Below are 13,500 nucleotides of genomic sequence, written 5' to 3'. Positions count from 1 at the left end.
TTTCCCTTTTCCTCACTTGGGTAGGATTATACTTTCTTATCCTTTATGCTTCTCTAAGCTTACCTTTAAGGTAATAGCTACTACATTGCATTTTAATGGGTTGCTGGTATCTTCCTCACTGATATAGTGAATTGGTGATAGCAAGGACTGACTGAACACCTTATTGCTCCTGCAGTTCTAGTAGTTAACACAGTTCTCATACATAAACAGTGCTCAATGAATGATATAAGCATTCCTTTAGCCAGGAATATTAAATACTTCAGAGATTGTTGATAATAAACAGTCAGCCTAAAATCTCTGAATGAGTTAAAAGACTAAGTTTAGAAATGTGTTTGAACTTTAGCATGTATTTGTTATGAAAGCAATAAATAAAAGGCCCGAACATTAGGTGCATTTTTACCTAGTCCAATTTCATATCCATTTGTACCATCTTAATTGCTTTAGGCTCTATACAAATACAGAAGAAACTGGTTATGATACAATTCTCTTCTAAAATGTAGCAGGAAAAACATACATTCAAATTTCAATATTATGATCCAATTCTTAATGCTGCCATTGTAAAATTCAAAATACTGATCCAAAGTACTCCTGAAGGTCAAAGCAAATTAAGAAAATAAAATTACCTGTTGATAGTTCTGTCACTGTGCTTCTAACATGCTTCATTGCAAAGCTTATTAAACTTTCCTTTGATCTGTCTCCATGGTATTTCTCTGCGGCCTATTGATTTTTTTTAAGAAAAAGCACTTCTTATTTTTCATTTAAAAGCTCATTAAACAATACTAAATATGTTGTTTTTACATTATCCTGAAAAATATAGAAAGCTGCCTCTCAACAGTATGTTAAATTTCCAAACAGAATCAGAAAAGTACAGATGCTATGGAAGATATTGTTATTTAATATTTTAGTTATATTTTCTTCATTGGAAATTGGGGAAAAAAAGGCTAGTAGAGCTTTATATTCACTGAGTTAACATATACAAAACTTATATAAAATACAAAGCTAAATATGCATTCTGAATAATATATAATCTAAAAGTATTCATAAATAATCCAAAATGATTACTAGATTTTATTACCTAAAATTAAATTTAAAACTCAATACACCCTAAAAATCATACATTTGTGTTTTCTCTAGTATTTCACTTGTTTGCATAAAGTTCCACAAATGTGCAAAATGTTAACTTATCTCTTACCATTCCAGACCTAAAAATGAAGAGGCTGGGATAACTGCTGACTCCTTTCATTCGGCAAAGCATTCTATCATCTCCACAGTTAACAGCTCCAATTCGAAGTAATCCATCCACTTCTTTAGCAAATTCTCTCCACTATAAGAAAAAAAGATAACAAGTACTTCTCTGATGAGGTCATTTTACTTCCCTTGAAAACACTTTAAGTTAATATATTTTTTTAAATTTTATTTTATTGTAAAGATGCTGGAAGGAGAAAATTTTATCAAATGAAAACATATATATGTGAAAACACTGAATAATTACTTGATAGAATTTTAAAACAATGCCAACTTTTTTTTTTTGTCATGGGGCATGAACTCTGTGCCTAGGCGCTGTCCCTCAGCTCTTCAGCTCAAGGATAGCACTCTACCACTAGAGCCACAGCACCACTTCTGTTTCTTTTCTGCTTATGTGATGCTGAGGAATCAAACACCAGGCCTCATGCATGCGAGGCAAGCACTCTACCACTGAGCCACCTTCCCAGCCCAGCCAACATTTTTTTTAAAGGAAAAAATGAACATATAACAGTTTAGCTCAGTTAGAAACAAAACTTTAATAACCAGGATGTTAAAAAAAATACGTACAGTGGGAGCTAAATCATGGCAATGTGAACATCCTGGGGAGTAAAAGTTTACAAACCACAGTTCTCCAGAATTAACAGCAGCATCTAAAATTACAAAAATCAGATTTACTAAACAGTGTACATTTTCATTAAATAACTCTTTGGAGAAATCAGAATAAAAATAGATACTTGTAAAAATCTTTATCACTGTCAAATTGTTTTCTTTTAAAATGAAAGCATTTCAAATATCAAGCTAACATTAATTTTTAAAAAACTCTCTTAAACCCATACTTGAATAAGAAGTAGCCTTGAACTACAAGATAAATATGTTAAGGAGCACAAAGAACTAAAACCAATATTCATATAAGACTTGTGTGGCTGGGAGGAACAAGGAAGAGTATGAGTAACTAGGAATGATGCTTTTTGGGCTGTGGACACATAGGGTAAGCCTGGTCAATTGTCATAGCTACTTCAAATCCACAACAATCTAGAAAAAGAATATGAGGGATGTCCTAAATAAGACACTTACTTGGAAAATCATGTTGCTTAACAAATACCAAAGATTTTATCATTTTAGTACATGGATACATTTGCTAAAATAGCACATATGAAAACAACATATGTCTGACTAGCAGTATATTGTATTTTTAATCTGTAAAATGGCTTGATACAGTTAAACAAATCTGATTAACTTTAAAATTTTAAGTAAGGATGAGCTCTGATATTCTTGATAACAAGGTGCAGGCAATCTGCTTTTGGTTAAGTTTTTATATAATTATATAACAATCAATTACTATAATTTAAAAACAAAAATTTCATACATTATAATAATCATGAAGACATATATACTACGCTAAATGTGTGCAACTGTTCAGGTTAATTGGAAACATGCAGGAATGAATGGCTGCCTAATGTTCAATGCCAAAACATATATAAAGAAAACAATCTGGCAAAATCAAAATACATAATTTATCAATTTTATCAATTGTTCTTTAGCAGGTATTTGAAGTCTGACAAATAGACTACTCAATGTACAAAATAAGGGCCATTTAGATTAGACCACCAAGTGGTAATAGTTTAGGTAAAAATCTTAAAAGAATGAAAATTTCATTAGAAAAGAGGTTATCTTATGAACAAGTAATTAATTTTTACCTATAAAAAAGCATACAAAGTATTTTTTATTCATAAGTCTTAAATAAAAATGAGATTATTATTATGAAAATGTATAAACTTGCTATTTCTAACAAAGCTGCTAATCTTGGCACTTCTAACAGAGCTCTTCTAATGTAACTGCTCAGTTCTTATTGTTGAGTAAGGTTACAAGTATTTTAATTTTATTTATTTAATTTAGGAACAGCATTTGGTTATGCTAAGCAGATTGGGCTCAAATTCACAATCCTTTAGCTTCAGCCTCCTAAGTGCTGACAGCCACAATGTTGGGCTAAAAGGTGTTTGTGTGTGTGTATGTGTATGAGCTGACAGCCACAATGTTGGGCTAAAAGGTGGTTGGGGGGGGGGAGAGCGGAGGTCTGCTGGGGATTGAATTCAGGACCATAGGTTTGCTAAGCAGGAGCTTGACCACCTGAGCTTCATGTACAGCTTCTTTTTTACATTGGTTATTTTTTAAGGTGGGGTCTAGGTAAATGTCTGGGCTATGATCCTCTTATTATGCTTTCCTGTGTTTTTTTTTTTGTTTTTTTGGGGGCGTTGTCCCTTTAGGGGGCGCTGCACCTACCCTTGGAGTGATATGGACTCTGGTGAACTTTTATGTCCAGGCTGGCCTCAAACCATGATCCCTTGATTTCCATCTCTCAAGTAGCTAGGAATATAGGTTTGGGACACTGTGCCTGGCTATAGATGTTTCACAATAGTACAATAGCACAATACAATGCTTTTACAATTATTCGGTGACCAAGAATAGATGAGAATACTTTAAAATGTGCTTTTGCCTTTACTATATACAATTATAACTGTCTATTAATTCTATACAAATAATTTCTTCTAGCAAAAAAAATGGTGAGAAAAAGCAGAAGTGCTCTGAATTCCTGTTTTTAGAAAGACTTCTCTTCAAAAAAAGTTTGTCTTATGTGGTATTGTTCAGAATAATGAGTATACATGTGAGATGTTCTCTGCTTTTGCAAATAGTATATAGAACTTGATTATAATGCCTGACACAATACTATATTAACATAAAAAGATAATATGCTCATGTCTGATGCAAAGGATCAGAACATTTTTAAAGCTTTGAAAGTGAAGTATATTAACTACATTTTTCTTTTGCACTAAAGTTGAATATTCTGAGGTTCCTTTACTTATAAAACTGAATTATGCAGTTTGGATTATTTCTCTCACTATCAACAACTGGAAAAGCAGACAATATGAATCTTTGTTGAAAAAACACCATAGAAGTTACCAGTAAAGCATTTTGGGGGAAAAGGTAGAAGTTAAAGAGCCAATGTTTGCACTTTTGAGGAGTGATAGCTGACAAGCAAATAGCTGAGTAGAGATTTTGAGTGACTTATTGCACTAAAAGGACATAAACATCTAAGGAAGGATTCTGCAAATAAAAATGAATTTATATGTGACCAGTCTTCTTAAAAGTCCAAGGCACAACCTTGGAACTGGTTTTATATGCCCATAATCCCAATGAATCAAATGTTATCATTTCCTTTGTAGAGAATGAGTGTATATTTTCTATTCATTCATAATTTATTATTAGCAATAATATATGGAATAAGTACTCTTTATGAACAAGCTCACAAATGAAAATAATTAGAAAAGGCAACTTCTGTTTAGAAGAAATAAACTATACAGTCAAGTGATTGTAATACATGTTTTATGATGAAAACAAAAAATATTACATATGTTTTGCAACTTTAATGTTACTTTAGTTTGTTAAATAAATGTGATTATAATACAGCAAAATAATATTTGAATCTTATGTAAGGTACAAATCTACTGCTTTGAAGTAAAAAAGTATTAAATTTTTATAATGGAAGGCTTTAACCAATATTAAAATTTTCTAAAATGTAAGAGAGAAAGAGAGAGATAATACAGTAGAACTGAACTGAATTCTTTTAAAAAAATTTTGGTGCTAGTACTAGGGCTTTGAATTCCGAGCCTGGTTGCTGTCCCTGAGCTTTTGTTTCTAAGGGCTAGCCCTCTACCTCAGGTGCCATACCACTGCCTTTGGCTTTTTTAATTAATTGGAGGTAAGAGTCTTACATGCTTTCCTGCCTTGGCTGGCTTCAAACTACCATTTTTAGACATGAGCTAACAGCTCCTGGCAGAACTGTATTCTTTTTTTTTTGGGTCCGGTTGTGGGGCCTGAACTCTGGGCCTGGGCGCTGTCCCTCAGCTCTTCAGCTCAAGGCTAGTGCTCTACCACTTGAGCCACAGCGCCACTTCCGGCTTTTTTCTTTTTGCTGATGTGGTACTGAGGAATCGAACCCAGGGCCTCGAGCATGCAAGGTAAGCACTCTACCACTGAGCCACCTTCCCAGCCCCAGAACTGTATTCTTACATGCATTTCTCAAAAATTATATATAATTAAAATTATATATTTGTCAAAAGCATTAGAATAAAGAAGTTCTGAAACTAGAAGTCCTTTTGCAATTTTGCAGCAAGTTGATTTGACACCAAAACTTGATCTGAATTTTATGAAGCTATATATTTATGTGTGTGTTTGCCTACACTGGAACTTGAACTCAGAGCCCAGTACCTTTGCTTTTTTTTTTTTTGCCTAGGACTGGAACTTTGACTTGAATCATACCTCAGATCTGTTTTTATTCATTTGGTATATATACCTATGCATTTTGCTGCAGAAATACTAGTGTTTTTATTATAATGCTTAGCCATTCCACATTTTTTCTAGAAACACTGCTTAAAATACAGTTCTATACTGCATTAACTTTCAAAAATCTAAATAACTTCTAACATGTGAATACCTACAGACCTAAGAGCTTTTTTTAGGTAAAGGAAGACCTCTATTTGTTTTAGAAAATCATATACCCACAAACTTACCAAATTCTCTTCTTTCCAGTGTTATGATTTCAGGATCATCATCATAAATACCTAATTTAAAAAGTATATAAGAATAAATTCCCACACAAAAACAAATGACCACATAATGATTATAATCAGATTATACTACATCTCATTTCCAATATACAACAAATTAAAAGTAAAATATAAAGTAAATAAAACCATTCGTGACATATTTAAAGAACAATTCAAAGACATTAGTTTCTTGACATGACCTATAATAGAAGTCTGCGTGGGAGGGGTAGGTTTCTAATGATTACAGAAAATATGTTTTGTTTTAAAATAATTTTTCATTTTTATTTAAAAAGTTATAAAGAGAAAAAAAATTTAAAAAATAATAGCCCTTTTGTAACTCTTCACTTAACTTCTGATGATGACATGGTAAAGTACCAACACTTGGAAACTGAGTAGTACATTACTGTTAATTAGACTATGGAACTGATTTAATTTTCAGATTATAGGGGGCTTAATTAGTATTAGCATTTTAACATTTTTTCTTTTGCTAAAACACCTTAAACCTACAAAATTTGCAGAGGCAGAGACAAACATTTAGTCATAAATACAAATTTTAGCTGGGCGCTGGTGGCTCATGCCTGTAATATTAGCTACTCAGAAGGCTGAGATCTGAGGGATCACAGTTCGAAGCCAGCCCAGGGCAGAAAAGTCCCCATGAGACTCTTATCTCTAATTAACAACTCAAAAACTGGAAGTGGTGCTTTGGCACAGATCTAGCCTTGAGCATAGAGAGGCTCAGGGACAGCACCTACACCCTGAGTTCAAGACCCATGACTGACAAAAAAAAAAAAAAGTATCTACCATAATTTAAAATCAGTGTAAGAAAATTTCTCAATAATAAAGAAATATCCAAATAATATTTATAATGAATACAAACCAAGGGACAGCCAATATTTTCTGTAGAAGCCACAAAAAATACCTTGGAATTTGTACAAAGTGTATTTTTGTCATAAATGCTCAATTTTGCCTTCAATAAGTCATCAGTAATATATAACAAATGAGAAAAATAAGTGGTAAGTCAGATTTAGCCACTGAAATTGTTTGCCGATACCTGATACAGGCTAGTAACATGTGGGAATGTATTTGAAATCACTATTTTGCAAAGAAAATCAGTTTCAAGAAGCAAACTCTTCAGAAGTAAGTGAAAAGAGTTAGATTCATATAAAAGCATTCTTTCATTCATGGACTGCATTTGAGGTCAAGTAATGATAATCAGAAACTTTGGTTACCTGAACACACCCTGCTGCTTTGATACCTTTATTTACTTTTCCTCTCCCTTGGTTCCAGTAACTTACTTTTTTTGCTCTTGGCCTTCTTTTCTATTCCTCTCAACACCTTAAATCATCAGTAAGGCTCTACATGACAAGGGAGGCATTTCTACTGAAGAAACCACTGTTGTTTAGTCTTTGTCATAAACTATGTGGCTTAAAAATTTATAAAGGTTTTAATGTTTAATATTTTCTAATGAAAACATACATATTCCTTATTAAATACACAGGAATCCTTATAAGCCTTAGCTACTATGTGATGAATGTATTTTCCTATCTGTATAGATAATTTCTATATGCTGACTTTCCTTTTGAATCCCATTAGAATGAATTAAAAGGAGCTAATCAAACTGACAAATAAAATACCAAAAATGAGTAGTGAGATAAAATGAACTTTCAATTCAGATTTAAAAAAATCGAATCTCTTAAGTAGTATCATCACAACTTACCAAAATCATAACGATAATAGTTCCAGCTTTCATACTGGCCTCCCTGATTATCTTCGAGTCCTTTCTCTCCATATTTGTCATACTTTTTCCGTAGATCTTCATCTTTAAGTACTTCATATGCTCTATTTATTTTTAAAAAATCACCATGTGCATTTGGGTTATTCTGTTAAAAATATCAGACATAGTAGATTTTATTTCAGATATACCATCTGTTTTTCTCTAGAATAGATATAATTAACCCAGAGATTTCTAAGAAACTAGACACCAACATAAAAGGGTGGGACAATGTGAGTTATCACAGGATGGGATAAGGAAGTATTATCTAAGGAGCTGTCATCTTCAAAAAGAGGAAGTAATGGAAATAAAAACTATTCAAATAATATACTTTCTCATTATTACATAAAATAGGCCAAAAATGTTAATCATGTATATATATGGACTAATAAAATCTGCTTTAAGAAATGTAGCTGAGAAAACTGCATAATCAACACCTCTAAACCCTTAATTTAAAAAGAATAGTACTGATATTCCCAGCTACTTAGAAGGCTAAGATCTGTGAATATGGTTTGAAGTTAGTCCAGGCAGAAAAGCCCATGAAACTCTTACCTCCAACTAACCAGCAAAAATACTTCTCTCCTAGCCACCAAAACAGAAGTGGAGGTGTGGCTAAAATGGCAGAGCACAAGCCTTGAACAAAAATGCTAAGAGTGCTGGAACAAAAAACCTTACAAATAAAATATGTGCTCCAATTGATCAGATAAGGAATAATACTAAGGAAGCTGTTTAAAACTGAACTGGAAATATTTTTTCTTTTGTTTTGCAGAAATTTTCTGAAGGATGCTTTCATTTAAATTAAGATGGTCTCCCAGCTTTTATATGGAAAGTTGTAAGTTGTGTTCTCAAATTTTAAAACAAAACTTTGAACACATTAAAAAAATAGATCTCTGGGAAAGATAATCAACTAAGACATTATCAAACCTAGAAATCCTGACTAGAAATAAAATCACATGTCCTTGTCCTCACTAATGACTAGAGTTTAAATGTCATTTTAATAAATTATAAAATTAATTTAAATTTTAAAGATTACAATTAGATACAAATGAATTATTTATAACTGAAGGTATACTCAGCTGCTCTCAATTCTATTAAGTAATTGTTATCATTTGCTTTTAATTTTTTAACTATTCTCATGTTTTGATTTGTAAAATTTGCTAACTGGTCTGTGACATGTGCATAGAAAAATAGTAAAACTTAAAGCATGCTACTAAAATACACCTTATGAGCTCTAAAGCAAACTATTTTCTGACAATGCTTTAAAACACTGATCTTAACCTTCTTTACTATGAATAATGCTTCATTTACTTAATAGACAATATGACATGAGGATTAATCTTTAACAAGTCTGCTGGAAATTAGTTTATAAGTTAAGAGGTTCTGACCAAATTTATGCACTATTACAGACTAGATCATTCTGCTGAATCTAGTTTTAGCATACAAATTGAATTTAAAGTATTTTTGTTGTTGTTGTTGTTGTGTTAGAGATGGAAGCCAGGTCCTTGAATATTCTAGGCAAGATTTCTACCATTGATATACTTCTCTGGTCCCTGAATTATAATTTTACAAGTAACTGTTCTTAAGCATTTTGAACATACATAAAAATAATTTAAAATACACATTAAAACATACTAAAAGACAGTCATTGGATGTTTCACAAACAAAATTTCACCCACCGGGTTTTTATCAGGATGTAACTTCAATGCTAATTTCTTAAAAGCTTGTCTTATTTCTCTACTGCTTGCAGTTTTGGATACTCCAAGTAAACTGTAAAAATCCTGATTAGTACCTACTAAAACAGCCATATACACTATTAGAAGGCAGAAACTGATCCCTTTTAAGTTTCTGGTGTAGTCATCTTTATTTAACCAGACTCCCATTCTCTTTTCTTTTACAAGTTCCAATTTAAGTGAACTTTAATATACACTGTTGGGTCCAGCTGATATAATTTGAAAAATTGAGCACTTCTGTCCGCATAACTTCAAGGGCGAATCAAGCATCCCAAAATGATTTCCAGAAATGTTTATCTAAATAGAGAGCAAACCAGGCAGTTAAAATACATTGCAAGTTGAACAGCTATAACAAAGTCAGATTTGTGAAATCACTCAAGAAAAGGTAGTGTGGAAGTGGTAGCCAGCTTGCAAACAAACATACATAACTTATCAGAACACAAGTAAATGATATTTTTTCTTGCTTTTTAGAAACTTCTTTACCACATATTGTTGTTCGCTTTTTTAAAGATTAGATAGCATCTGCAGGAAACATGTTCTTTCAAGGAGTTTGTACTTTTCCTGTCACCTTTAAATTGTCTGCAATTACATGATACAATAGATGGCTTACATGGATTGTTAGGCAACCACACCAAGATTTCTAAGGTATTTGCATTGAATTTTAGTAGATTACTTTATAAATCAAAAAAGAACAATCGCAAATTAGTGTAAGTTTGCGGCTAAAGTGTACGTTTGGTATAAATAAAAATATGACAGCAGAAAAGGACAAGGGAAACAGACATGCTCATCTCTGAAGGGTAGCCATTTCACAGATGGTATATTTTAATTCTCTAATGGTTCTATAATATTTGGAAGAAAAGTTAACTTTCCTAACATCTTCGGTTTTGTTTCATAAACCCAAATAATTTGTAATTAGTATTTTCTCTTTACCTGTGAATGGTCCTCATCCCACAGAAATAGACCTTTAAAATACCCTGATGAAGAATATCCACGTTGAGGTTGAGAACCACCGAGAGAGGGAGGGGGCAAAGGGAGTGGGAAGAGAGAGAAGAGAGAGGAGAGAGGCAGGAGGAGAGAGGTGAGGAGGGGGGTGGAGAGAAAGAGGGAGCAGGGGAAGGAGAGAAGGAAGAATGGATGGAAAGAAAAAGGAACAAATCTCAATCACCACCTCGAGATAAAGTGCTCCTCCCTTAAGGGTGGTTCTCAGGCTGGGGGGCGGGGGAGGGGGGACATGGGACGGTTAAGTGTGAGTCCCAAGTGCCAGCTTGGACGGATGGAGACGAGAGCCTGAAAAACTCAGGCTCAAGCAGCCGAGCCCGGTGGGCAGAGCTGTGTCTTGGGGAGGGGAGGGTGTGGAGGAAGTGGGAGGATGCCGCGTCCAAGGCGGGGTCCCAGGACCGAAGGTGAGTGAGGAGGGAAGGGGGGCTCGGCTCGGAGCGCAGCCCGGCCGAGGGGGCCCAGGCCCGGTGTGGCCCGGGGTTCCCGCCCCGCCCGGAGGGCCCAGGCCGCCCCAGCCCCCGCCCGAGCCCACCTCAGTGCGGGGTCCTGCAGCTACTTCCCCATCCTCAGTCCCCGGCGGCGGACCCTGCCCTGCCAAGCCCAGCCTGTGTGCGCGGAAGGAAGGCCGTCAGCCGCTGTCTGCAGCCGCCGGGCGGCCGAGCTCGGGTCGGGGAGGACGGCCGTACCCGGCAGTGAGGACCGCGGCCGGCTCCGGTACCGCTCGCGCCGGTCTCCCCGAAGAGCCGGGCGGGGCGGGGCCTGGCGCGGGGCATTGTGGGAAAGGCGTGGAGGCTGCGGCCTGGGACGCGCGCCCCGCTGTAGCGGGGTGGGGTCCCTGGCGTGGTTAGGAGGACGTGGCTTTGTGTGCAAGCTCCGGATCTAGATCCGGCTCCAGGTCCGGCTCCAACCTGTAGGTGAGGAAGGCACCACCGCAGCCCGTGCGGTTCCGGCCATAAAAGTAGCCGGCTCCGCGGGAGGGCGGAAGCCTGGAGGGAGAAGCCCCGCCCCTTCCTGGCCCCGTTGCCTGGGTGACGGGGAAATCCTGGCTGGACGCCCAGGGGGCCTCGCTTCGAAGCCTTCGGGACGCTGAGACCCTCTGGTGGTCCGGACGCGTGGAAAGCGAGCTCTGGGGTTCTTTTGAGAACCCTCTTCTTCCAGACTTAGTGTGACAATTTTAGACTTACTCTGCACAATGCCAAGTGCCTCAAGGACTTCTCCTGCTTCAGTCCCGGTATCAGAAGAAAAAAAAAACCCTTTTCTTCCTCCTTCCTCCTCCTCTCCCCCGTGCCCCGGCCGTTCTTCTCCCCGTACTCCTCTTTCCCTCTCTTCCCCTCTTTCTCCTTCTCCTCTTCTCTCCCCCCCCCCCCGTTCTCCCTGTGTGTCCCAGGCTGACCTCAGATTTACCATCTTCCAGCCCCCATTCCCGGAGTACTGGGATTGTCACAGCTTCTTTTTAAGAATGCTATTTTGGTGGCAAAATGCACTGAGTGTGATCCATGCTGTTGGGAGGCTGTTGCTTGCTTCTCTGTAGACAAAGGTGGGAACATGTTCATATAGCATACATAACGTACATAGCCTAAACTCATGCCCATATATACATATATAAGACCGAGTTTATACCAATATTTCGAATTGCAGTGCAGTGCAACAGACACCAACATTTATTGCCTTGTTTTCTTCCTTTCCACGTATTTAGCTCTTTTCCCTGATGAAAAAAATCCTATTATCCTTCATATCTTCATGTTACCAATTTTCTTCTCATGTTACCAGTTTCTCATTGCTGAAGCTGGCCTATCCCCTATGCAGTTGCTTTTAGTTTCCCACACCGTATGCTGAACTGTTCTTTCCATTCAGACTCCAGTCTGTGCCAAGCTGCCCTCTCATACCTTCTTGCCTCACCTTAAGTTGTGCAGAGCAATTTACTTTTTGCCCCTTATATTGACTGTCTTCATATTGGTCATTCTCTGACACTGCACTAGATCATCTAATGATTTTTTTTTGTATAAAAGGAAGGGCCATGACTATTATTAAATCTCCATTTTAACTACATTTTAAGAATATATTGGAAAAGATCAACAGTAGATATAAGAGAAAACTGAAATGACCCAGCTGGTAGACAGTGGCTTGAGTGGCATTAGTTCAGGTGAAGAGAAATAAAGGAATATTTATTCATAAGAGCTCATTTAAGAATCCAAAAAGAAAATGGAGTATATATATGTATATATACATATATATGTATGGGAATATTGCATTACCATAGAAAAGAAGGAAACTGCTATTTGAAACAATATAGATAAATCTGGAGGACCTTATTCTTAGTAAAATAATCCAGACAACAAAAGGCCAACACTGTATGATCTCACCTGTTTAATCTTAAAATATTGAAATAATAGAAGTAAAGAGTACAACAGTGATTTCCAGGAGATGGGTAAAGGGGATTCAGGAAATACTTGGGTATAGAAGAAAATAGACTTTCATTTGTAAGATCAATATATTGTGGAATTTTAATGTGCAGCATGATGGCTGTAATCACTGTTTTTTCTCTTTGAAATTTGATACACTGTGTTCTTACCTATCCTATGACAGTAATTATGAATGGTGATAGACCTGTAAATTTAATTATAATAATGTACATTTTGCATGCATATAGCAAAAGTATGGTGTATCGAGTATATACAGTTGCTAATTCTTTAAATATAAGAAAAAAGGAAGTATAGATGATTTCATAATAAATTTTTCACAGTAAAGAAGAGAAAGAAGTATCTAGTCCCAAGGATGTCCTCTCAGGGGGACTAAATCAAGGCTAGCCTTAGTACAATAAACCAAAAATCCTCAGCTTTATCATGTATACATGAGATATAGTGTAATAAAGGGATCATTTCATTTTTTAGTTATATCTGGGGAAACACCTTTCAAAATCAGTTTCCTTTGAAAATACTTTCTGTAAGCCTACTAAGCATAATTGATCACTCTATTCTTTATTATTGCATTTATCACAACATCTTATAATTACATTTCGTTGGTTGGTCTATTATACTGAGTTCTTTGAGCTCAAGAATCCAGTTTTATCTCTTTCTTCAATGGATGGCTAGAACATACTTGGCATCTACACAATAAATTCACTAGGTTGGAATGGAAAAATCAATATATA

General features: G+C 36.0%; 1 protein-coding gene across 3 annotated transcripts in view; it reads right to left on the bottom strand.

The window, feature by feature from the left end:
- Positions 1-11,104, bottom strand: part of Dnajc10 (DnaJ (Hsp40) homolog, subfamily C, member 10) — a 55,125-nt gene extending 44,021 nt beyond the window's left edge. The window contains exons 1-8 of one of the 3 annotated variants that reach the window (XM_013030348.1): positions 10,882-11,099; positions 10,281-10,324; positions 9,297-9,647; positions 7,567-7,729; positions 5,814-5,864; positions 1,813-1,895; positions 1,193-1,324; positions 624-717 (exon numbers count right to left, since the gene is read on the bottom strand). In XM_013030348.1, the coding sequence (XP_012885802.1) occupies positions 624-717; positions 1,193-1,324; positions 1,813-1,895; positions 5,814-5,864; positions 7,567-7,729; positions 9,297-9,500 (727 nt within the window). In that variant the 5' untranslated portion in view covers positions 9,501-9,647; positions 10,281-10,324; positions 10,882-11,099. Of the gene's footprint in view, positions 1-623; positions 718-1,192; positions 1,325-1,812; positions 1,896-5,813; positions 5,865-7,566; positions 7,730-9,296; positions 9,648-10,280; positions 10,325-10,881 lie in introns of all 3 variants that reach the window. The other 2 variants (XM_013030356.1, XM_013030340.1) reach the window with 2 other exon arrangements.
- Positions 11,105-13,500: the final 2,396 nt, after the last annotated feature.

Source organism: Dipodomys ordii, unplaced genomic scaffold, assembly GCF_000151885.1.
Source record: "Dipodomys ordii isolate 6190 unplaced genomic scaffold, Dord_2.0 Scaffold5, whole genome shotgun sequence".
NCBI classification, from domain to species: Eukaryota; Metazoa; Chordata; class Mammalia; order Rodentia; family Heteromyidae; genus Dipodomys; species Dipodomys ordii.
This window is presented reverse-complemented; position numbering and strand designations above follow the sequence as displayed.